The sequence below is a fragment of the Chrysemys picta genome, chromosome 11 (assembly GCF_011386835.1).
Source record: "Chrysemys picta bellii isolate R12L10 chromosome 11, ASM1138683v2, whole genome shotgun sequence".
NCBI lineage: Eukaryota > Metazoa > Chordata > Testudines > Emydidae > Chrysemys > Chrysemys picta.
Genome location: NC_088801.1, coordinates 33,741,725 through 33,767,719, shown reverse-complemented (window position 1 = coordinate 33,767,719; position 25,995 = coordinate 33,741,725). Strand labels below are relative to the sequence as shown.

The following is a 25,995-nucleotide window of genomic DNA, read 5'->3' as shown; positions in this document are numbered from 1 at the left end:
ATTAAAAGCAAAAGGCTTGAGGCCAAATTCTATTCAAGAAAACTTATCTGTGTGGTCCCAGCGAAGTCGGCTAGACCTAGCAGAAGTGAATGAGATGACTCAGGTGATGTTAAACTACCAAGATTTGGTTCTATATTCAAATACACCACTACCTCGATATAACGTGACCCAATATAACACGAATTCGGATATAACTCGGTAAAGCAGTGCTCCGGGGGGACGGGGCTGCGCACTCCGGTGGATCAAAGCAAGTTCAATATAACGCGGTTTCACCTATAACGCGGTAAGATTTTTTGGCTCCTGAGGACAGCGTTATATCGAGGTAGAGGTGTAGTGTTAAGATTTCAACCAGGGGGATTTTGAATATTTTTATACACCCATTAAAAACTGTTTTGAAATAAACAAATATAAACTGAAATATATTGACAGTGTCAAATTTCTCTCATTATCAGAAATACAAAATAAACAAGAATCAGGCTACCCTGGTTCCATTTATGACTAAAACTACAACAAATGTAATTGTCTTGCAAATCTTCTTCCACAGTTCTGTCCTCTTGGACTACATTTCCTATATTCAAAATTAACTAATAAAACATATGAAGCACTCTTGGTAGGACACCCCACGCTTGTCTTCTCTACTCTGAACCTGCAGAACCTCCGTTTGTCTCTCCTCCCACCAATGACTTCCTTACGATGCCTCCCTGCCCACAGTGTCCCCTTCAAGAAAGGAGAAGGAAGTGCAGCCTGGGTAGGGTTTACATCTCCCTGGAAGTTTGTCAATCTGGAGTTGGAAAAAAAATTGAGAATTGAACATTGGCTGAAGGGGAGGATGCTTCTGGCTAACAGGAGCGAGAGGTGTTGCATTAGTTTGGATGGAATAAATGGGCCCAAAGAGTCAAAGGTGTTAAGATATTGTCATAGTCCAACATTATACAGTGTTAAACAAGACTTGGGGTTTGATATACAGAGACGTCAGCCTGCATAGTACCATGGCAAATACATAATTAAAAATCTTGTTAACCTTTTATTAAAGATACAGAAAAGAGTGGAGGGAATTTGCATTATTTGAAATCATAGAATATCTGGATTGGAAGGGACCTCAGGAGGTCATCTAGTCCAAAGCAGAACCACTCCCCAGACAGATTTTTGCCAGAGATCCCTAAATGGACCCCTCAAGGTTTGAAGTTACAACCCTGGTTTAGCAGGCCAATGTCAAACCACTGAGCTATCCCTCCCCCCTAAAGAAAATAAAAGAAAGCATGGGCACTTTTAATAAATTACCATCCGCCAATGGATAACCCAATAACAGTTCAGGAGACAGAAATGTAAAGTATTAAGTAAAGCTTTCATTTTAACATCATCCCTTGTTCTCTTTCCTTTTAGCCGTAAAGTTTTTAGGAGGAAACCCCTTGTCTGACAGTCTTTTAGATGGTATCAAAGATAGTAATCACTGTCCTTTTGCGGGAAATGGGAGGAAGTTAGTTGAGATGGGCTGGGGTTTTTAAACAGATGAGCTGTTGTTGCTGAAGTTCAACCCCATTTCCTAGAAGACAAAACAAGATACAAACACACAAAAGGAGAGGAAACAACAGCAAAGATAGAAACCGCATTTTCTATCTCTGATGTTGAATCTCACTTGCAACCTCGCTGCTGAAAAAAAGGAAGGCACAACGCACAGTCTTATCAGTCACTCTGAGACCTGGCAAACTTATACCAGCATCAGGCTATTTAGGGCATTGCTTTTAACTGCCTCTTTCTGGTCACAGGCTCTCAGCAGTGTTGCAAAATATACAGTTTTTGCCAGCTAAATTAGACTCCTCTTCGACAGAAGGCAAAAGGAGAGGGAGAGGAAATAAGGGGGGGGAAGGAAAAGAATACACAGAGTTGGAGGAGCAGGGTGTGATAAAGTCTCACATCCCAAGTAGTGGTTGGGATTTAGCTGGAGCCAGGTAGAGGTGACGATATCTTCTGGCTCCCTCTTTTTTTGGCCTAGTCTGGTCAGGACACCTTTCAGGATTAGGATGAAGATCCAGGGTCCCAGGAGACCATGGGGCAGCAGCTATGATGCTGAAGCTCGCTCCTTCACCTTCTCTCATCTTTCAGTCAGTGTTCTGGCACCCAGCTTTTCCCCTATGGTCTCTTTGTTTTTAAGAACCCCAAAAGGGACTGATGGGCAAAATAGTCCGTCCACTCATTATTTTATCTACCAATTAGGCCTAATTTCTAACACACCAATTTTGGTCCATTGATTTCCAGTCCCATGCTTCTCTTGTTTGCCAAGCATGATTTGAAACAGAGTCCTTGAATTATCTCAGTAGTTCTTTCTGTTTGAACTAAGTCAGTCTTTGTCTCCCTTTCGTACCTTTTCCCATCAGCATTTATTGTAAGTGGCTATTGTGACCATTTATAAACATTCACTCACTTTTTACTGTTGAGCTCCCAATTAGGGTACATTTGTAGGCCTAATCACCACAACATAATCCCTCTTTTTCTGTTAACCAGTTCTGCCTACGATCAGACATTTGTTCATAATGTCACAAAAAACATATTTCAATTTAAGCATATAGAGGAGGATGGGGCAGGGTACTTGGTTATTATTTACCCCACAGCTGGCATTTACAAATCTTATTTGATTAGATCTTACCAAAATTACAGTTAAACCTTCCAGATGTTAACAAAAGCTAAGAACTTACCACTTACTTCTTTTGTAGCTAAAACAAATCTCAAACAGCTGCTGTTATATGACTGTAAGATGTTTAAAAAACAAACCAGCTGTTATCAGTTCTTTGGCTGTATGCCCAGAATGGGTAAAGATGGGGGTGGGGGGGGAACTTTCCCCTTCTTTTTGCCGCTTACACATTCAAAGCTGCATATTTACACAAACTGTGAAAATTTATGCACCAATGGTTAAACTTTGTCACATGGAAAAATTTATTTAGCCCTGATGGCATTTTTACCCAAGCATATTGCCTTCTTTTACAAAGAAGCAACAAGATGATGTTCTTTAGGAATCACTTCTGCATTTATGAGCTATTTCAGAGGTGGGCAAACTATGGCCCGTGGGACCATCCTGCCCGGCCCCTGAGCTCCTGGCCTGGGAGGCTCGCCCCAACCCCTCCCCTGCTGTCTTCCCTCCCCCGCAGCCTCAGCTCGCTCGCTCTGCAGCCGGCACAATGCTCTGGGCTGTGAGCTCCTGGGGCGGGGCAGCGCAGCTGCGGTGCTCTGTGCTGCATGGTGGCGGCGGTGTGGCCCAGCTCCAGCCAGGCGGAACAGCTGTAGCGCTGCCAGCCAGCAGTGATCCAGGCTGCGGTCAGGGAGCAGGGAGGGTTGGATAGAGGGCAGGGGAGTTTGGGGTGGTGGTCAGGGTGGGGGGGAACAGGGGGATTAAATGGAGTTAGGAGTCCCAGGGGGGCAGTCAGGAAGGAGGGGGGATTGGATGGGGCAGCGCGGGGGCAGTCAGGGGCAGGGGTTCCAGGAGCAGCCAGGGGACAGGGAGAAGGAGTGGTTGGATGGGGCAGGAGTCCCGGGGGGGCGGGCAGATAGGAGGTAGGGTCCGGTCCATGACCCCCTCCCCTAACTGGTCCTCCATACAATTTACAGAACCTGATTCGGCCCTCGGGCCAAAAAGTTTGCCTGCCCCTGAGCTTATGTAACACCCAAAGGCAGTAAAAACTTAGCAGGCATTTGTACTCTATGACAGACGTTGCCCACCTTTTTCACCGCCAATATTTGTGAGGGCAGCGAAGCCCACCTTGAGGTCTAACCTGTGGAACAAAAAAAATTGACACCACAAACAAAACAGAAAAAAAATTGCAAAAACATAAAACAAGAATAACCCCAAAACATTTCAAAAACAATAAGGAAAATATATTTTAAAAACAAAAACAAAAATTGCAAAAACACAAACAATCACAAAAGTCTTTTAGATGGTATTAAAGATGGTAAAAACTATTCTTTTTGGGGAAAAGAGAGGAAGCTAGTTGAGCTAGACTCAGGGCTGGCCTCAGGGGTGGGCCACCTGGGCAGCTGCTCAGGGTGCTCAGTCAAAGGGGTGCTATGCAGCAGCGCAGGTTAGTGTCAGAAACTGCTCCCTGAGGAGGGCATCCAGATTTCTCCCTGCTTCCTCCTGGCAGAGGAACATGGGGGGAGTGGTGACACAGATACTGCATGCACCCCCAACGTTCCTCCGTGCTTCTCTAGAGAGCTGTTGGGGGAGGGGGGGAGAAGCAAGGAGCAACACCAAGAGCTCCGTGCATCCAGGTCACTTTCCCCACTTGGGCTGTGCTCTGAGGCAAGCAGCAGGAGCTGCTGCTGTCTGCCTTCCCCTTACGTAGCCCAGATGGGGAAAGTGACCTGGATGCAGGGAGGTCACTCCTTGCTCCCCCTACCTCCACACACACAGCCCCCTAGGGGTGCATGGAGGATCAACATTCTAGGGGGGAGCAAAGGAATAAAGTCAAGAAGGAAAGTGATACTTCCCCCGCCCCCGATGTGTAAAGTCTTACATCCTAGGTGGTGGTCAAGATTTACCCAGAGGCAGTGGAGGTGGCAATGTTACCTACCTCCCTGTTTTGGCCCAGTCTGGTCCAGACATCTTTCAGGATTAGGATGAAGAAGGTCTGGGATGTTAGGAGACAGTGGGGGTGACAGCTATGGTGGTGAAGCTTGCTCCTTCCCCTCTTTTTGTCTTTCAGTTAGCCAGTGTTGACCTAAGTTCCTTTTTAAGGACACCAAAAGGGAGTGATGGGCAGAATAGCCTATCCTCTCATTGTATTGGAAGTTAGGCCTAATTAGTGGATAAAACATCAATTTTGGTTAATTGATTTTTAGTCCCACACTTCTCATTTCCCAGGCATGATTTAAAACACAGTACTTGAGTTAGTGCAGTAGGCCTTTCTGTTTGGACTAAATCAGTCTGTCTCCCTTTCCCTTCAACATTTATTGGTATCGGTTATTGTGACATTTTATAAACTTTCACTCACTTTTCACAGTTAAGCTCACACTTAGAGTAAATTTGTACGCCTAGTTATCACAACACAGGAGGAACAAGAGAGAAGCACCTAGGTAGCTTTGCCTAACACATAATGCGGTAGAAGTGCATCTAGCCATGTCCAGAAAGTATGGGCTATACTGCACGGTGGATCTATAGTTGTATATTTGAAAAACTTAGTTAAAATGTAGGTTTTATTATTCCTCATATACATCACAGTATTCCAGGTTTTCCAGTATATTTTAAAGCAGAGATAATAAAGCCTTAGTATGGAGAGATCTCCCTGTAGCACTCTGATCTTGAATCCATGCTGAGACACGGGGAGACAGAGACCACTGGGATTTTGTACGCAAATGCCGGGCACGAGGGTTGCCGATCAGCAAAGTACAAATCAGGAAGGTTCTACATATGTTTTAGGTTTTTGTTGTTTTTTTTAATAGAATATATTAAAAGTCACTTTATAGAACAAATCATGTTATGTTTAATGCTGAGCCTTCTTTCATAAAAATTGTATTTTTTTTCTTTACAAAATTATCCTTTCTGTGCCATATTTTAACTCTGCTTTGGAAAGGTCATCACTGTTATTTAAATGTTAGATATAATATACTTTACTGATACATTGAAGATAGGCCTGAAACTCTGCATATTTGAGAGCTTCTGGAGGATAGAATTAGTTCTACATGATGGTTGCTCACAAGCCCCTATTTCCTGTACTTTCATTATAATAATGTTTTATAATTATTTTTCTCCTTGGAGGCTCATTGTCAGTTAAAATGAAACTCTATCCATCATGTGTGTCAAAAATCCATGATGTAGAACCCAGAGACAGTCCCCTTACACCCATCCTCTCCACCTATTAGTTCCTTGGGAGTGGCTCCTGATTCTTACTGCCCCACCCATACACACCCAAGTGAAGAAGCAACTAGAGACACCTTTGGGGCTCCACACAGTGGGAAGACACCCATGCCTATGAATTCTCAGGAACACGGTCTTCACTAGTAACTCACTGACTAACACAATGTTTCTCAAATGCGGCCACTGTGGCCGCATGCAGCCACCGGGGGCTTTTCATGTGGCAATGACAGCCTCCTAGGTGGTGATGGGGGGAGGCAAAGCATCAGCCCTTCCCACTCCTCCTTGTTGCTCCTGGAGAGAGGACACAACGCTGCAGGAGCAAGGTGAGTTCTTGATCCACGTTGGGGGGTGGGGCAGCAGGCTCCAGCGGTAGGACTTCAGGAACCTGGCTGTGCGGCCCTGGGCTCCGACTGTGGAGCTTCAGTCTCCAACCCCTCGTTCCAGATGTGGGGCAGCAGGCACTGGCCCCCGGCTCCAGTCCCAAGCGATCGGCGGCAGTTCGGCAGCAGCTCTACCGCGCCGCTTCATTCTTTGGCGGCAATTCAGCGGCCGGCCCTTCCCCTGAGGGACCCTCTGCCGAATTGCCGCCGCAGACCCGGACCTGCCGCCCCTTCCCATTGGCTGCCCCAAGCACCTGCTCGCTGCGCTGGTGCCTGGAGCTGGCCCTGCGGCCTAGGCTCTGGTGTTGTTCCCCTGCCCTAACTACATGGCAGCAGGCACCAACCCACAGCTCTGGCCGTGCGGCCCCTGGCACTGATCCCCTGCCCCAGCTGCGTGGCATCAGGCTTCCCTGCACAGCAGCAGGCCCCAGCCCACAGCTCTGTTCCCACGTAGAGGCAGGCACTGACTCCTGGCTCTGGCACTCAGCTCTGGCCCTACAGCAGCAGGCACTGGCCCTGGGCACTGACCCACAGCTCCAGCTACGCAGCAGCAGGTTCAGATCCCTGCCTCCAGCCACGCAGTTCCTGTCCCCAGCTCCAGACTCTGGTTGAGGGCACTGAGCCCCAGCCCTGGCTGCATGGCAGCAGACACCAGGCCCTGGCTGTGGCCACGTGACAATGGGGCTCATCACCCATCGCCCTTGGCCACTGCTGCCTCCTACGGCCCCGTATCCATCGCTCCTGGACCCCGGTGCCTTCCTGGTCTCGCATCCATCCCCCATTGCCCGAGGTCCCCACTGTCTCCCCCGGCCCCGCATCCATCCCACCATCACCTCTGGCCCCTGCTGCCTCCCCCTTTAGACCCCGCATCCAGGGCTTAATGGGTCCTGGGGCTTGCTGAGAAAAGTGATATTAACAAACATGCAAGTATCACTTTTCACAGCAGACTTACTAGGTATCTGTGAAAAGTGATACTTGTATGTTTGTTAATATCACTTTTCATAGCCTCCCAGGTAAGTGCGCTGTGATATTAACAAATATACAACTGTCACTTTTCACAGCAAGCCCCAGGACCCAATAAGCCCTGGGAGGGGGGCTGAAGGGAAAGGCAGCATTATTTTTATTATTGAGTCTGCCAAAAAAAAATACAAATACAATGACTTGGATGTGAATCTGTGAATTTTTAATTGTTTTTCCTAAAGTTAATTAAGTATTTTAGGAAAAAGTGTCACTGTGGCCACCAGTGAGAGTTGGCGTCTGCACTGTGAGGCCACCAAAAAATTTGTTGGGAGAACAACACTGCACTAACATAACTCTCAAAATAATATGTAAATGATGCAATCAGCACATTTGTGACCAATGTGCTTTTGGAAACTCCAGGAGGTCCCATTTTTTTATTTAGCCGATAGATGCCTGTGCCTGGCTATTCCTGAGCTATTCCTACCTTCTTTTCGCTCCATTATTCCATCCGTGGGGCACTGTTGTGAAGTCCATATAAATCTAAACCTCATCCTTCAGGACTACAATGAGAGTGGCAGCAAGAGCAGTAAATGTTTCACCGTCCCTTCTTCCCAGCCCAGTCACATGACCAAGCAACTTACCCAATTGGCATGTCCTCTCTCACCAGTAAGAGGAAGGGAAGTGGGTTCAAAGCCCATGCCTTGTGCATATTCACACACAGCACTGCCTTCATGCCATATCATTTGTTTTTAAATACATTATCAGCATGTTATTGCTCAATTTTTTGGCACTAAAAACAATTCAAATGTGTTAAATGCTTCTTGAATCCATTTCTGCAACAAAAAGCACAAGTTAAAACTTCATGTAGACAACAAGATAAGATGGATAAAAAGAGAAACCACAATTTTCAACTACAGAAAAAAATGTTTCAATGAGGTGAATTGGAGAGGGAGGAAGGGAGGGACTGGACAGATAATAAAGAGTAAAATGCATGGTGTTTATCAACCTTATATTTATTGTTGTAAAACTTAACCTTTGTAATCATTACCATGTAATTAAACATCACAGCTAATTATAATCAGTTACCACATTACTGCCTGCAATAATACACATCTTTTGTAAGAGCTTATTTTAATTTTTTCTCTTATTTAACTTCACCACGCTTTGTTACTTAAACACTATTCCAAGAAGCTCAGGAGCTGATGACAACACACTCATGCATTATAGTGAACTAATTTGTCTGGACATTATTATTTCACCATCAGATGGTAACACTGCTGGTATTATTCCATCCATGTGATCATTTTAATTATTAATATTGAGCTATGTCAATAGTGTTTTCATTTGATCCTGACTGAGTAGTGTAATCTTGCCTTCCTTAAAACAGGAACATGATTAACAGTCAATCGCCTATTGATAATATGCTATTTTCAAATGGGACTAATCTGTCATTGCATTACATGTTTCATTAATCAAGGCTGATCTCATAATAAGATCACAAACCACTAATGATTCGGATGGAGATAACTGCAAACTTCGAAGAAGGAAATTGTCCTTTGAAGATGAAGTAGAGAAAGGTAATTAACTTCATGTCTTATATTTAATAGACAGCACTGGGACATTATTCATTGATATTTAAGAGGGTATTCTTTTCACTGGGTAACAGAGATACATTAAGGTTCCATTGCAGCAATTACTTGTGAGCTACTCAAGGTTTTGTTGCTCAGCAGGCAGGGAGTTCTGTGCAGTGGCTCTCAAAATAATTACACACGGACACTGGATATCAGCTTCACCTTAACTCCTCAACCACCACTACAGATCCTATTTCTTTATATGTGTATATACTTAGACAACATCATGTCCTGCAATATCCTATTAAAATATTTGGAGATTCTAGTCTGTTAGATTTTTATTAGTCGTATTAATTGTATTCTCCCACTAAGCAGCGATTTTGTGCTTGATGCAGGCTAGTGTTTCTCAGTTCCTGTGATATCCCTGAAATTATAGCATTTTGTTTGCAGTGTACAATATATAATTATATGTGTGTGTGATATACACACACACACACACACACTAGTAAATTTGTGCCTCAATTGGCAGTGTGCAGATGGGTCTCTTGGCAGGTCTTCAGGTGGCATTTTCTATGCTTACATGTAACAAAAGGCCATTGGGAGTAGTCAGAATGGAGGGGAGCATTTGGCCAAATATTAACTCATGATACCAGCATTAAGAGCTCACAAATACCAAGGGCATTGGTTAGGTACTCATGAAGGAAGCTAAATTAAAACTTGCATGCCTTTCTTTGGAGCTGGGTGAATCCTGTGTGTGTGTGTGTGTCCAATGATTTGGCAAATCAATGTTTCTGGCATTTGCCCCACTCTGCCTTTCATGTTCCACTGTTAAAGGCCAATCCTAAATGCAGGACAACACTTTGAGAGCCAAAACTTGCTGATGATAAATGAAGGACAGGTGGAGTGCTGGAAGAAGAAGAACTTTAGACCAGTATGTTCCTGGTTAGCAGAATGGCATTACCATTTCATCAAAGAAGCATCTTTGAGCCATGAAGCCACAAGTGACAACACATCTGGCAGGAAAATGCCCCCATCAAATATTGAGTCTGCTCATCAAAAAGAATCTGTTGACAGAGGTGCCTTACTTCTGTAACCTTCACATTTCTTATGAGAAAACCTACCCTGCCACCTAGACTATATGGAAGTGATTTGTCAGCCTGTGCTTCCTGCTCAGAATAGCCTGCTAAAATGCCAGGAGGGTGGCAAAAACTGTGTTTTGTTGCTCTTACCAGTAGTTCTTGCCTGCTAAATTATGAGTCTCGCTGAGCAGTCTTCTGATTGCTGGCATTCTTTCACATTACTTTTGACAGGATGTCATTTGCCACAGTTTTGTCAATGAAAATAGCATGCCTTTGTGGGAGAACAGAAACGAATGGTAGCCTACCCCTAAATTCTGGTAATTATAATATGTTATCTGGCTGGCTGAGTCACACCAGAGAGAGAAACTCCACTTCCGGAGAGAGGGTAACCAGTGAGTGTGTAGAGTTTTGGTCCCAACGGCACACTTCTTCCCTGCCCTAGTCTATGCTGCAAAACTCTGCATGCGGCCATAGCTGTAACGGAGCACATGGAGTTGTTTTTCTGTAGCCTGTCCCAGGGCCTGTGTTGTTCTGTGAAGAACCATGGCAGTTCCACTGATTTCAAGGCCTTCCACACCTGTGGGAGGGTGTTAGAACAGAATTTGGCACATTCTAACTTAGACCACAATCAATAAACAGTTTGGGACAGACAGTACAGCAGTTTGAGAGGTACAGCACAAAAGACACAGCCCTTGGCTGAGACACATATTTCTGGTCAGTCTTGTTACTGTTTAGATAAAAGTTATCTTTATACAACATTTTAAGTGTCATATTTTCGCTTCATAAATAAAATCTCTAAAAATTAAGCAATCCGTGCATGTTCTTATGAGGCTTCAACGTTTTAAATCTCAGTAAAATCTTAATGACTTATACAAGTATCAGAGGGATAGCCATGTTAATCTGAATCTGTAAAAAGCAACAGAGGGTCCTGTGGCACCTTTAAGACTAACAGTCTTAAAGGTGCCACAGGACCCTCTGTTGCTTTTTAATGACTTATACAGTCAGTTGTTCATGTTGCCTCTCTAGTGCGGTACCTAACTTACATTCTTGATCTTGATTCAGCTGTTGACCAACTGGTAAATTATACTGTTTGAAATTGCACTTGTCCCTTTTTGGTGTGAGCCTACAGTAGTTTGAGATTTTCTCCCTTGTGGACTGTTAAACATGGGTTTGTATTTCTCTCTTCCTTCAGTTCATGTGAGCCTGATTTGGACCTTGTTGCCCTGGTAACTCATTGTGCAATAGTTTCATCAGGGACTTAAAGAGCTGTGAGATATTGTCTGATTTATCTGCAGTATGTACTCGCTTTCTTTCCTAGAAATGGGACAATTAATTCAGTCAAGGTAGTTTGTGATTTGCTGAACAAGCATTGCACTCTCGTGTGGTGATACAAGACTGTCTTATTCTACCCCAGATGCATTTCCAGCATATTCTAGATGATTCACCACATATCTGATCTTAGCTTCAATGTATGGCTTATTCTTTAATGGCCAAACCCTGGTCCCAGAGAGCTATGTGGTGCAGAGCTAGCTGTAGTTCTGTAGCCCAGCCTGACTCTGTGGTTGCCAAGAACAGTTGGAATCCTGAGAGAGCCCTCGTTAGGGGTTGCCACATGTCCATTACCTGGCAGTTTTACCCTCACACTTACCCAGTGGGATTCCATGACTGTTATCCCATCCTATCTTTTGGGAATAGTGTTGGGGGGTGGGAGTCCTCTGTGCATATGCAGAGCACCACCACAGCCGTAGAAGCCAGTTGCCACAGATGACTGACAGTCATCCACAGAGATTCTTACCAAGATTACTTGGGCCCAACAGTGCTACTGGCTGACAGTTTGTAAGCAGAGCTGTCAGCCAGGGTGAAGTTTTCTCCTCAACCTAAACAGGTGAGAAGCAATGGGGTGGTACAGTGCCTTCACCTATACTTTTGCCTCCTGGCCCACACACAGGGAAACATTTTTTTCCTTTCTTCCCCATTTTTCCCTCCCCCCCACTCTCTCATAACAGGTCAGTAGGAGTTATCCCAACCTCATGGCCCACTGGGTGGGGAGAAGGGGAAAAGTAGTTAACCCTGAATTCAGATGTGCTGTGGAGCCCCTCTACTCCACCCACCTATGCTGGCCTGGCCATCTTCAGGGTCAATAAAGCCAGCATAAAACCCCCATATGTGGCATAAAGGAAGTCATGGCATTGAGGTAATGGTCAGAATTTAGCCCTGACAGAGTAAATTCATCTGTAGCAGGACTTTGAAAACACTTTTTTGGTGAGCTCGTCAAACTTCCTGCATCATTACTCACTCTGGTGTCATATTTAATTTTTTGTTAACATTGGCATTGCTGGTATCTAAGAACTTCACCTCATTGGGTCTATTCCAGCATATAATCATTCTTACCATGAAGAGATGTTCTCCATGTCAGCCTGGAATTCATTTTGTCCTTAGCTGAAAGCTATCAGATGCACACAGAATGCACACTGAAGTATGATGAACCTCAAGAGGCAATCAGATGTGAAGACTATCCATTCCAAGCAGAAGATTACTTCAGGAAGAATGAGGTCAAACTGTATTGGTGATCTTTCAAACTCCTTTGGACAGGGCATGTAAAAATCCATTAGCCACATCCAGGATAGTTGTTTTAAATACACCATCTTAGATGCAGTAACTTGAATGGAATGATGATGTAGACAGAATTACTCTGGATTTTCATCAGTGTAAAAGAGAGCAAAATCTGACCCACGCTTCTAGGGCAAACAGAATCTAGTGAGAGGCATATTGTTCTGTTAATACCCATCGATTCAGTGAAAATAGTTGTTTTGTCAACTTATTGCCAACTAGTCCAGGACGAGACACTTAACTCTTGACAGGAAATTTTTATTTTCTTGGATTTCATTTTAGGAGCCCACAAAAGAAAGTCCCTATGAATCCTACTGATTGCATTTGCCCAGCTTGAAAGCAAGAAATGTGTTCCTCAAATCCTACATTTTGCAAGGACTCCCTGACAGCAAGTATATAATCATCAGACAGTCCATCACTGCAGTTGTCCATCTGCTCCTATTGCAGCCTGTCCCAGGGGAGCACAGCTCCTACAAGAGCCTTGTTTCCAAGGGTAACTCCTACTGAAGCAGTTTTCCCATGAAATGTGGCCTTCTGGAAATGCATATGCAGTCATACATATTGTCAGCTATCAGAGAAAAATAATCTTGTAGTGGAAGATAAGCTCTGAGTATAAGAGACTGGAATTCTATCATTGGAGTCAGAGATCCTTCGGCCTTCACCCTGCATCATTTTGCATTACCCTCACATTGTCATCTCAGTAACATTAAGATTGTGGCAAAACCAGACAAAGCTCAAACTATTCAGAGATCAGGCTCTCACTCCATCCCTAACTAATGCCATTGTGCTAAAAATGGCACAAAAGAATAAGTTAAGGATTGAATGTTTGCTTTAACTTTGAAGTTTCTGGCTTTGAATTTGACACACATTTACAGTCACTCAAAATTAGCTCTTTTTTATTCAATTTAAAGAAAGGAAAATAAATCTTTATGGAAAGGTTATCTAGCCTGTATTTGCCTGCTGTCCCATTTGCTAGAGTAAATACACTTAAGGTGCTATAAAAATAATTACACACAAAAAAACTACATTAAAAGAGCATTATTAAGGTTGCAAAGTTAGGCATTCAAAAGTCAGGAAATGCCAGAATTAAGGCTCTGTGCAACTTTAATTCAGCTCCCTTATGCCTATACATTATGACACAGTCTAATTCCATGATCACATACTACTTTTTCCAGAAGTCCCCTGCTTCATTCAATGCACAGAATGCATGGTGCTCACTTAGTAAGCAGCTATTCAATATTTTGTTTGCTTCATTAATGCAGTATGTAGATGCTCAACAAGGTAAATTAGCTGCACAAAGCGTTGTCCTTGGTGGAGTTCAAAGTGGATTCTTCTCTCAGGTTCAAAAAGCTTTTCTAGGAGTTCTTATGTGTGTGCACAGATGTTAGTGTTCTTTTCTTTTCTGCTATGGCATGGTTGCTTTGGCAAACACAGAAGAGTCTAGCAATGTATTCTTGAAATGGCCAGGCTTTGGCTTAGTCTTCCCTCTTTAAATATATTGTTCCAAAGCCAAGCAGTCCTTTCTGGGAACGCTTTTTCTTCATTTCTCATTAATTTTGTCTGAGACCTTGTTAGGTGCAAGGTCTCAGAAGAGCACAGCCACTTAGTAAGGTAGTAATAGGTCAAGGTCACATCATATAATGGGTCATAAAAACAAATATGGCATTGTTGTAAAATTCAGCTATGAATGAATCTATGATGATTTCAGGAGTCTTCACATCAGTCATATTTTATTTCAATTAAAATCTGGAATCACTTTTAGTTTCCCAAAATTTGAAGCTGTCTGTGGAATGACTTCAGCACCATTCATTAGATACAGTGAACTTTAGCACGGCCTTTCATTATGGCCAAAGACTGTCACTGTAACTTTCCACCATTTAAAGAAAAGCAATTTCAGAACAACAAAATCCCACATTAAAACAACACTATGAGATGCTTTAAGCCAACAAAAACAAAGAGGCTGCCAGTCTGTCCTTAATTCTCATTCTGCTGAGTATAGTGTAGAACATATGGGATATAAAATTGCCCACTGTTCAGAGACCTTTGCAGTATTCAAGTGCATTGAAATTGGTTGACAGAGTTCGAGGCTCACTTCTGAATTTCACAGCTTTTGTCAGCTTGTTTCAGAGCAATACAGCCAAATGTTCTGCCTGGCCATAACCAGTTTTCCATTTTTGCACTCACAATTTAGGTCATTTGTATGTCTAAGAACCAAACTGCACCATCAGATACTTACACATCTAAATTACCTAATTAGTGATCAGAATTGGTTTGGTAGAAAAACTGCAGATGTTTGCATTTGCAATTTGTGTGTGCAAAAGTGGAGGCTGTCATTTAAAAATATGGCCCCTAAATTTGTGTGTACATATTCTACTTTGGAATATCCAATTGGAAAATAAATCTACTGAAGCCCTCAGAAATAATGTCGTCTTCCGTAATAATGCTTTGCCCTTCCATGGTGTTTTCCATCTAAGGATTTCAAAGCCCTTTACCAAAATGAATGTGTTAAAATTCAACAGCCCTGTGAACTACGTTTGCATTGTCATCTCTGCACATTGTGCTTGGCTATCTGTGGATGGAAGATGCTATAGATGTATTGTATAATAGTACAATTATTTCTGGGGAAACAGACACTGAGGGTATGTCTATACTGCAGCTGGAGCTCTAGGACCCTGAGAGGTGGGACGGCCCCAGAGCTTGATGTGCAACCCTAGCCTGGATGTCTACACTGCAATTAAACATCCCCTTAGCCTGAGCCCTGCGAGCCTGAGTCAGCTGGCATGGGCCAGCCACCGGTGTCTAATTACAGTGTAGACGTACTGCGAGTTAAGATACTTACCTAAATCAGAACAGAGATGGGAACAGGAACCAGATCCTGTAACATACAGTCTAGGATTTGGCCTTTATAATAATGTAATCCGAAGGATTCCAAATTACTTCTTATAACTTTCCTTTGATGATTTCTTATTGTTTACTTGGTAGGCTCTTAATATTAAAGGCATATTTTAATCATAGCATAAAATTTGGATTGAATCATCTTGCACTGAGTCATTCTCATCTGGAAGAAAAGACAATCTTTCATCCTCACATTCACCAGTACTCAACTTCTGCTATCCCCTCTGATGTAGGACCCAGTGGGACCACACACAATAGTGAACACTACCCCAGGGTTTAAGTGTTTGTACCATCTGACCAAACTTAGCTGGGCATATGGAATTGATCTCTTCTCCACTTGCTTTTCCATCAGTGACTATACCAAGCCATAGTTAACATAATACAACATGCAACTTTCCCTTATGGTCATAGGCTTGTCTAATTAAACACAGAGCAGACTACACATAAAGGGGAGTAGTGCTTACAAGTCATATATTGTTCTATGAATATTATATAGTATTCATGTTCTTTTTGGTACTACTGAGTGAAAAGTAGTGATTACAGTAGTTAGGAATAAAAATTCACTAGTTTTCTTTGGCCTGCTCCTAGTCTGTGCTAAAGAATCATTCACATGTCATGACTATAAAGGGATGGAAGATATGCATGTCTTTGTGCAGAAAAGTACAAACTGTGCATCAGACTGATTTTTGCAAACATATGGCAGGAGGGGGTGTTGTAAGGAAGTGAAGCAGTGATCAGGTGAGCTCACCTCATGCAAGATAAGGCCCAAAATGTATTTAGACAGTGTGACAGTGCAGGACTCACCACTGTGGCACCTCCTGCTTGTCATCTCAGTGAATTAGCATTTCCAGCCTCTGGAGCGCCCTCTGCAGGCCAGTGTCCCACTGCCGCTGGCCCCCATGTCCCTCCCAGGACCCTGGTGCCCTTTTATCTGAGGTGCTGCCCCCTGGCAATACCCCCACACTCTGCCTCTGGGTCTCATCTCTGGAGAACCCCCAACCCTCTAATCCCCACCTTGCCTCAGTCGTGGGCTACTGCCAATCACCATCTAGCCCCCGCTCACTGGGGCAGACTGCAGTGTAAAAGCCACTCATCATAGGCAAGGGGGGTTTGAACCTGCTGCCTCTGCCTACCCGTGGGCTGCCCCCTGCAACTGCAGTACCTAATTGGCCTTCTACTAGGCCACAGTCTGGGGGGTTTCCAGGCCATAGCTCCTCTGGCCTTCCCCTAGCCCTACTCCACTCCAGGTACCTTCTCTCAGCTCCCTGAAGCCAAGTCCCTCCCTCTCAAAGCTAGAGAGAGTCTGTCAGCCTCTGACCCTCAGCCCTCTTCTAGGGCCAGCTATGGCCTGATTGGGGCATGGCCCCAGCTGTGGCTACTTCCCCCAATCAGCCTAGCTGTTCCTTCCCTGCCACAGACTCTCCCCCGGCTGTTTTAAGCCTTTTAAGGTAGTAGCGGGTCATTACAGGGGTTGTACGTTTTAATTTTGACATTTTTACAAAATGTATTTGTTCAAACCATTTTTGTAACTGTTTGATAGAGAGTTTATTCTAACTGGCAACTGTCATTTGCAGGCTTTTCACTTAACTATGTGCTATTCTTGGTGTGTGATTAGTCACCGAAGACATTATTATTTCTGCTTTCTGACTAGATGGCTGACATTTTTAAACAGGAGACTTCTGTTCACTAACACCTTTGTTTGCATATGAATATGGATAATCATACAGAAACTATGGACAACTTGAAGAAACACTCACTGAAATACCAAGTAAAGATATTACCCTTGTGTGACGAACTGGAACTGTTCTTACTGTGGTCTGTGAATGCTGACAGGGGAGTGTGGCTAGGATAGTCTGCATTGGGGGATGGTAGACTGCCCGGAGGAGAATACCTGAGCGTGTAACATGAGAACCCAGGAAGGGGTTGGAGGCCAGGTGACACCTGAGCCCGGGAAACGGAACAAAGGCTGTGGGAGGGGTCGCTGAAGGCAGAGTCTTGGAAGCTGGGTGGTGAGATGGCTGGGAGGCAGAGATTGCTCTGACCTCCCAAGGGGGGCTGGGATGCCCTGGGACCCCCAGATGGACCTAACTGAGGGGGGCCCTGTTGTCTGTGCCTGCAAGACCTGTCTTGGACTGTATTCCTGTCATCCAAATAAACCTTCTGCTTTACTGGCTGGCTGAGAGTCATGGTGAATCGCAGGAAGCCGGGGGTGCAGGGCCCTGAGTCCCCCAATACTCCGTGACAACTGGTGGCAGCGGCGGGATCTACTGCACCCCGTGGACGGCGCTTCCTGCAGTAAGTGACTGGGGAGCAGTAAAACGAAGGGGGATTGACGGGGACCAGGCGTGCTGAAGAGTGAGAGAGAGACGGTTATTACCCCTGGGAGTGTGTGACCAGCGAGAAGGACTTTTGCAGTAACAGGGTCCCCCGGGGGGATCACAGCGAGTGGTCCCAGGGGCGGAGGAGTCTGCAGCTCGACCCTGGCAGAGAGGTGGTGACCTCGAGAAGGGCTGGCACACTAGGGGTCTCCCTGGGAACTGTGGGGAGCTGTGAGCACACAGGCCGGTGAGTGGCCAGCAGGAAGATGTATGCCAAGCGGCTTAAGAGCGACCTGGTGGAGCTGTGCAAGCAGAGGGGGCTGCGCAGTGGGAGGCTCACCAAAGAACAGCTCATTGCCCAGCTGTAGGCGGAAGATCGCGCAAATGAACTGATCCCTGTGTCTCAGGGAAGCAGCCTGGCAAATGCAGTGCAGGCACCAGTGTCTGTCCCAGCTGGGAGTGGTCAGCCGGCTGCTGAGGGCTTCCTGAGACCCCTCCTTCCTATGCCTAGGGGAAGGGTGGGGAGGAGCCCAGCAAATACCGAGGGCGCCGTGACCCCCCCGGCCAGCAGGGGATCCTCCCGGCGAAGCTCGCCGGCCAGCAGAGGATCCTCCCGGCGACGTTCGGCATCCGTGGAACGGAATTGGCTGGAATGGGAGAAAGAGCTAAAACTGAGAGAGCTGGAGGATCGTGAACAACAGAGACAGCATGAAGAGAGACAGCATCAGCATGAACGGGAGGAGAATGAGAGACAGAGACAGCATGAACTGGAACTGGCGAGACTGAAGGGCAGCGAACCCCCGGCTGCGGTGAGTGAGGGGGGACCCAGGACTGCACGGAGCTTTGGTAAGTGCATCCTGGCCCCACGCAAGGAGGGGGAGGACATGGATGACTTCCTGGATGCCTTTGAGACGGCCTGTGAGCTGCACCGGGTTGATCCTGCGGACAGACTCCGGGTCCTTACCCCCTTACTGGACCCCAAAGCCGTGGCATTGTACCGCCAACTGGAAGAGGCAGAGAAAGGGGACTACGAACTATTCAAAAAGGCCCTGCTACATGAGTTTGGGCTGACTCCTGAGATGTACCGGGAAAGGTTCCGGAGTCAGGATAAAACCCCTGAGATCTCATATCTGCAACTAGCCGTCCGCATGGAAGGATACGCCAGCAAGTGGGCTGATGGGGCCCAGACGAAGGAGGACCTGGTCAAACTGCTGGTACTGGAGCAACTGTATGAGCGGTGCCCATCCGACCTGAGGCTGTGGTTGGTGGACAGAAAGCCAGAGAACCCACGACATGCAGGCCGGCTGGCCGATGAGTTTGTAAAGAGCTGGTCAGGAGATAACAGGGAGGAGTCCCAAAGGAACAGTCCCACCACAACGCAGAGAGAGAGTCACCCTGGGACCTCCCCGTGGGAAAATACAGAAAAACCCCATCAAAAGGGAACATCCGGTGTCAGGATTATCCGACCCACTCAAGGGGACCCATGGGACATGGGCTGCTACCACTGTGGCCAGAAAGGCCACATACGGGCCCAGTGCCCCAGGCTCAGGGACAGACGGAGCAGACCGAACCCACAGAGGGTTGACTGGGTAGAGACCCAGCCCGGCGAGAGGCAGCATTCCCAGGGAAGGGGGGCTGGCAGAGTACCACCTGCTAAGGAGGGAGGAGAGCTCCAGGCCAGCTCCTCTGGGGGGCTGGATGCTCCAGACTCAGGGTTTTTGGTTTATACGGTAGGCGCGGGGCTGTCCCTCCGGAGACAGTACCTTGTTCCCCTGGAGGTGGATGGGAGGAAGGTCAATGGATACTGGGATACGGGCGCAGAGGTGACGCTGGCCCGGCCCGAGGTGGTGGCCCCAGATCAGGTGGTGCCCAACACCTACCTGACCCTGACGGGGGTGGGCGGGACACCAGTCAAAGTGCCCGTGGCAAGGGTACACCTGAAGTGGGGGGCCAAGGAGGGCCCCAAGGATGTGGGGATACACCCGTATTTGCCCACTGAGGTGTTGATGGGGGGGGACCTGGAGAACTGGCCAAGCAACCCCCAAAGGGCACTGGTTGTGACCCGCAGTCAGAGCCGGCAAGGGGCACTGCGCCCTGGCCTTGGGGGGAGGTGCCTTGCCTGAGGCGCAGGACCCTAACCTGGTGGGGAGGGAACGCCCAGGGACACGGCTCAGGGAGGCTGCAGCTTCAGACCCAGCCGGCGAGAAAGAGCAGGTGGCCATCCCTGTCCCAGCTGCTGAGTTCCAGGCCGAGTTGCAGAGAGATCCCTCCTTGCGGAAGATAAGGGACCTGGCCGACCTCGATGCGGTACAGACCATGGGACGAGGTGGCCGGAAAAGGTTCCTGTGGGAAAAGGGGTTCCTGTACCGGGAATGGGCTCCCCCAGGGACAATGGAGTCAGGGGGGATCAGGAGGCAGCTGGTGGTACCCCAGAAGTATCGCCGCCAGCTGCTGTGCCGGGCCCATGACATTCCCCTCTCAGGGCACTAGGGAACCTGGCGTACCCAGCAGAGGCTGCTACGGAGCTTTTACTGGCCTGGGGTCTTTGTTACTGTCCAACAGTACTGCGGATCCTGTGACCCCTGTCAGAGGGGGAGGAAGGCCCGGGACAAGGGGAAAACAGCTTTAGCACCCTTGCCCAGCATAAAGGATCCTTTCCGGAGGGTGGCCAAGGTTAAAAAGGCGGCTCTAAACCAAGAGAGCCCAAAGCACAGACCTCCAGACTGGAGCGCTGGGAGAAGACCACAGCCCAGTTGGAACCCCAGGGGTATTGGGGTGGGAAAAGGGCACAGGCCGCATAAACCTCCCCACATGCGAATGGCGAGTGCCATCAAGCACCCCCGACCTAAGGGGGGGCGTGAAACTGGAGGGGCCTGGTGTAATTCTCACCAAGGAATGGGAGGGATGCGGGGGCATCCATGGGAACGGGGGTAGGTTCGAACTTCCCCAGGTCACTGGCTAAAGTGACCCTGCTCAGTTCGGTCTCAAAGGGGGGAGAGATGTGACGAACTGGGACTGTTCTTACTGTGGTCTGTGAATGCTGACAGGGGAGTGTGGCTAGGATAGTCTGCATTGGGGGATGGTAGACTGCCCGGAGGAGAATACCTGAGCGTGTAACATGAGAACCCAGGAAGGGGTTGGAGGCCAGGTGACACCTGAGCCCGGGAAACGGAACAAAGGCTGTGGGAGGGGTCGCTGAAGGCAGAGTCTTGGAAGCTGGGTGGTGAGATGGCTGGGAGGCAGAGATTGCTCTGACCTCCCAAGGGGGGCTGGGATGCCCTGGGACCCCCAGATGGACCTAACTGAGGGGGGCCCTGTTGTCTGTGCCTGCAAGACCTGTCTTGGACTGTATTCCTGTCATCCAAATAAACCTTCTGCTTTACTGGCTGGCTGAGAGTCATGGTGAATCGCAGGAAGCCAGGGGTGCAGGGCCCTGAGTCCCCCAATACTCCGTGACACCTTGTAACTGGGGACTTAAATGCAAAAGTTGGAGCTGCAAGATCTCATAAAGAAATAATGGGAAACAATGGTCTGGGTTCGTAAAATGAGAGAGGAAGGCATGTAGTTGAATTCTGCAGCTCTAATCCCCATTTTCACTCAGCAGGTGGAGGTCACCTGACAGTATGGCAAAGAACCAAAATCACCTATGGAATAAATATAACAATGCTGGAAATTGAATGGAAAATGGACAAAGACTTTCATGAGTACAGCCTGGGTCAGCCCATCAGCTGTTAGCCTCAAACATAAATTGCAACTTTAAAGATACCATGTTTGACAGGTCTACTGCATTTGGACTTGTCCAGAATCAATTAAAATTATGGGTTTGAGGAATTGGCACAGATGAAAGAGGAGAATAACCCCAATGAACTTTGGAATAAAGTGAAAACTGTTATGTTTAAAAGGCCAAGCACACATTCAAAAAGTCAGTGTCAGACTACACCATGGTTAACTGAGAATGTGTTTGAGTTGGCAGAAAAATGATACAGAGTAAAAGAGAATGGTTTGGAAATGGAAAAATATAGGAGAGAATATTCAAAGGCAGACTAGACAAGACAAGAGCAAATATATAAGGGCAAAATGCATGGAACTTGAGAAATGTAAACAGAGTAATAATATAAAAGATAGATTCACAGTGGTCAGACTTCTCACCAAAAGCTTTTCACTGTGATCAAATATAATAATAAATCATGATGGCAGACTCCTGACTGAGGGTAATGATACTAAACACAGGTGAAGAGATTACTGTGCCAATCTGTATGCCTCACCAGAGCCACTCATAATACAGGCTGGCAGAAAAGAGAATATAGAACTGGAGCTGTCAGTCTTATGAGAGAGAGAATGAAGCCTGGAAAAAGCACCAGGGATAGATAACAGGCCTGCAGAATTGTTAAAAGTGATTGGCGAACACAGTATTGATCTTTTGTGGAAAATTTGTAAAGATGTACAGGTGACTAGAGGCAGAGGACTGGACGAAGGGCATTTTTCTGCCTTTACCAAAGAAGGGAGACATAACCAAGTATAGTAATTATTGTACCATCTCCCTGATTTCACACATGAGCAAAGTTCTGGTTTATATAATCCAAGATTACATGATAGAGGCAGAACTACCACCACCACAAGTTGGTTTCAGAGTTTTTGAAATGTGATGCTGGCAAAGGTTCTTGCATACTTCATGGATGGGGGAAAAATGAATGCCTAGGTTAAAAATATTATTGGAGAGAAGCAGACTCTGATGTTGGAAATGAACAGATGCAAACATATGTACTGTGATCACACTAGGCAAAGAGATGAAAATAATCTAGAGAAAGATATGGAAAAAATGGTGGAGGGTCGTCATAGTAGGAAACAATCAATGAGGAGATGGATGGTGTGCAGCAAATCACTGGAAGGTCAACTGCTGAGTGCTCAAAATTAGCAATGGATTGTGGAGCCTTCCAAAAATTCTGCCACCATATTCAATATTTAGACATGAATAAATGGATTTATCTATACAGAAACCAGCCATCCTACCAACATTCCTGCAAACAAAATTCCCTTCATGTGAAGAGATGTGACTATCAAATAAAAGGGGAACAATGATGGCTGGACCAAACCACCATTGGGAATATGAATGAAAATTTGTAGACTGTTTTACAGCATTTACTTCACACTCAGAATGTGCCACGCCTCAGCAAATGCCTTACCTGGTGGTGTTTAAAATGGTGTGGCAGGATTTTATAAAAGGGGCTAGAAAATGTCATGTCCAGTGATGAGGTTTGTAGTTATACAAAGTTAATTATAAGGATTATCTGTCTCATGATGTGTGGTGTAAATTGTTTTCTGCAAGGGTTAGTAAGGTAGTCACCTCACTTCCTACGCAAAATTGAATGTGTCTAGACACACTAAGGTTTTTACTTGGAGGTGGGAGAAAGGAATTAAAGGTTTGCCTTCTTCTGAAGCAACAGACTAGATAGCTGGTCCAATTCTATAAGCAAAGTCTAGTTGACCAAATTCCACTAATAATAAAAAAGCACCTGTTGCTCCCTATGTAATATATTACTATGCCACTTTTATTGGTATCAAAATTTGCAGTGGTATTGAGTATAAAGAAATCCCAGTTCACATAGGCTGCCACTCACTGAACTGAGCCAATCTTTTTTATTACTGAATTAGCATGACAAAAAATAAAAAATAAAATCTGTTCTCTAGTAATTGTCACATCTGGAAGACTCCGAAAAGTACTGGAATAAGAAGTCATTTCAAAGGCCTGATCATGTCCCTAATTCTTCTTGCCCGTCTGCCTGAAAGGGGGGGATACAGTCTTTCCCATAGTTAGAAGTCAAGGGCTTTGTTATTTTCAAGGCTGAAAAGTCAGACACTGTTGCTCCTATAAATCAGGAATTCCAGTGTCATCATGTTCATTTGTGCTCTTTGGCAGACATATAAAAAAAATCACAGACTAAAATGAGTCCCATAAATGGTACACATTATGTTTGAAAGGATGTTTGGCAACGCAGGAGGTTACAGAATATTCAGCCTCTGAAAAATTGTTTCTAGCAATCTGAATCAAAAAGTGAAACGCATCTCATTGGAAAACAAATGGAGGAGGGAGGATGAATCTTTAGTGAAGATGATAATCAGTTCAGAAATCAAGCTTTTCTTGCAGTCAGACAGGGGAGGGAAAGAGAGGGGAAGAGCTTATTTGGAATTGCCAGTCTGTATAATGGACAGAGAACTTAAGGAATTTATTCCTGCACAGAAAAAGCCCAGCCAGAGAAAAAGCCATTCCTGTCATCTGCAATGTTCATTCCAACCCAATACCGTGGATTCATTAGAAAAAGCAGAAATGATCAAGCCCTATCTGAATAAAGCATTACCTAGAGACTGCTTGTAATGTATTTCAGCTGAACTGTCCTGTGAACTCCATTAGCTCCTACGGTACAGAGCCAAATAAAGAATGCAATTTCCATTTTTAATTCATATTTTAGTCATACAACATCATAGGATTATTCTCAGTGCTAATGTTTTTGCTACATTTCCTTACAGTGAAGATTTCGTTTCCAGCCTAAAATGAAAATCTTCCTGGAGTAACCGCATAATGAAAAAGCAATGTTAAAATTTCTGAATACAGGAAGAGAACTAGCAGATGCAGAAATGGCATTGAACACATGTTATGAGACTGATCAACTAGTGGGCAAAAGTTATCTTCCTTCGATTTGGAACCCAGATAATATCATTGGAAGGGACTTCCCTTTCATCTGTTCCTTTGTACTTGGGCCTCTAGCTATTACAGTGATTGGCACTCTGTAAATATGATAGATCCGTCCTCTACACACACTTCAGCCATTATGCGATCTCTCCTGTCTATGTTAGAACTGTCTCTGCGTGACCTCTCTTTGCAAACTAGTTCATTGATCAATCTTTCTTTTATAAAGTGCCTATGACTGCTATTTTTGATTCACATATTCCCATGAGAATACAAAATTGTTCAAAAAATGTGGACATATAAATGTTTCCATTTCAAGTCAATGTAGCATTGAGTAGTTAAGCCCATTGTCTTTGTAGGACTGCAATAAAACAGTTCCATCACCCAAGAGTGAGGACAGGGGAAATTGCTGCAAGAATCATCTCATGGAGCTTTAGCCTCCATTGTTCCATCAGGAGTGTGGGAGGATGGGAATTGCTGGCCAAAGGGCCATCCCACAAAACCTATGGATCCCCTGCAAGCCACACTATGCAAGCCCACCTTCATCTGTGCTGCGCCACAGCACCATCCCTATTCCACTTGCCATGTGGTTTCTCCAGCAAGTGACAGGGATCCTTATTAAAAGGGGAGCCTCACTGTGGAGACAAGACCAACAGAAAGTGAATTCAGCTCAATGCTGTATTAATTTCCCGCAGGGACTCCAGTGAATGCAGGTGGGGATGATGTGCATAAAACTTGGCCTTGCCCCCAGCTTGATCATTGCTACCACTCACCACTTGCAGATCTCTGAACTCATGGAGTCAGTGCAATAGAGGGAGATGCTACTGCAAAGGCAACAGAGCCTCGCTTTCTGAGCAGGAGGAGGTTCACTCTGTGTGCAGATCATGGGGGTATGATCAGGCCCACTTACATCATTGTAAATGATGACCGGGAAACAGTGTTAGAAAAGAAGAAACCTGGGAATGTACAGAATCTTGTATTAACCATTGCTGTGAGGATTACATGCACTCTAGAATTATGTTGATTAGTAATTAGCTAAAACCAGATGGGGAATCATGCTACCTCCCCAGGAAGTTAATGCAAACTAGTTACAGTATTTATATCTAATTGAGACTCCCCTGCTAAAATATGTTCTAAATAAACCTTCAGGACTGGAATTATCTTCACATTTCAGTTAAAAATAGGCAAGATCAAATATTGGATTTGAAATGATACAATAAAATACACTTTAAATGTTACTCTAAAGGCAGTTCAAGAGGCCTCCATACTCACCAGATGATCACTGTTGGTTTCTTGTCCTTATTTTATTTGTTTCAATTTGTAATACGTTGCTGTAACTGCCAGAAATCAAAAATACAGCCCCAGGAAAGTATTGAACCAGTAGCTGCTCCTCACTCCGGAACCTAAAAATATTCGAAGATGAATTCAAGATTCGACCAATACCCACCTTACCACACACACCACATCAGCCCTTGTCATGTACCTCACTCCCCAAAAACCTGGTAAAGAGATGGGCCTTGCAGAGAACCCTAATGGTCAACAGACTGGGGCTATTTTCAACCAAGTTGAAGGCAGTAGATTCCAAGCTTGAGGTGCTCTCAGAGAGAATGCCTGCTGGCAGCCCCCTTCTCTTGTAGACTGAGGGGGCTCCA

The 25,995-nt window shown here is 45.5% G+C and overlaps 1 protein-coding gene across 8 annotated transcripts in view; it reads left to right on the top strand.

Moving 5' to 3' along the window:
- Positions 1-25,995, top strand: part of KCNH7 (potassium voltage-gated channel subfamily H member 7) — a 331,840-nt gene that overhangs the window by 296,272 nt on the left and 9,573 nt on the right. For all 8 annotated transcript variants that reach the window (XM_065560719.1, XM_065560718.1, XM_065560716.1 and 5 more), the window contains one exon: positions 8,663-8,762. In XM_065560719.1, coding sequence (XP_065416791.1) covers positions 8,663-8,762 — 100 coding nt within the window. The remainder of the gene's footprint in view (positions 1-8,662; positions 8,763-25,995) is intronic.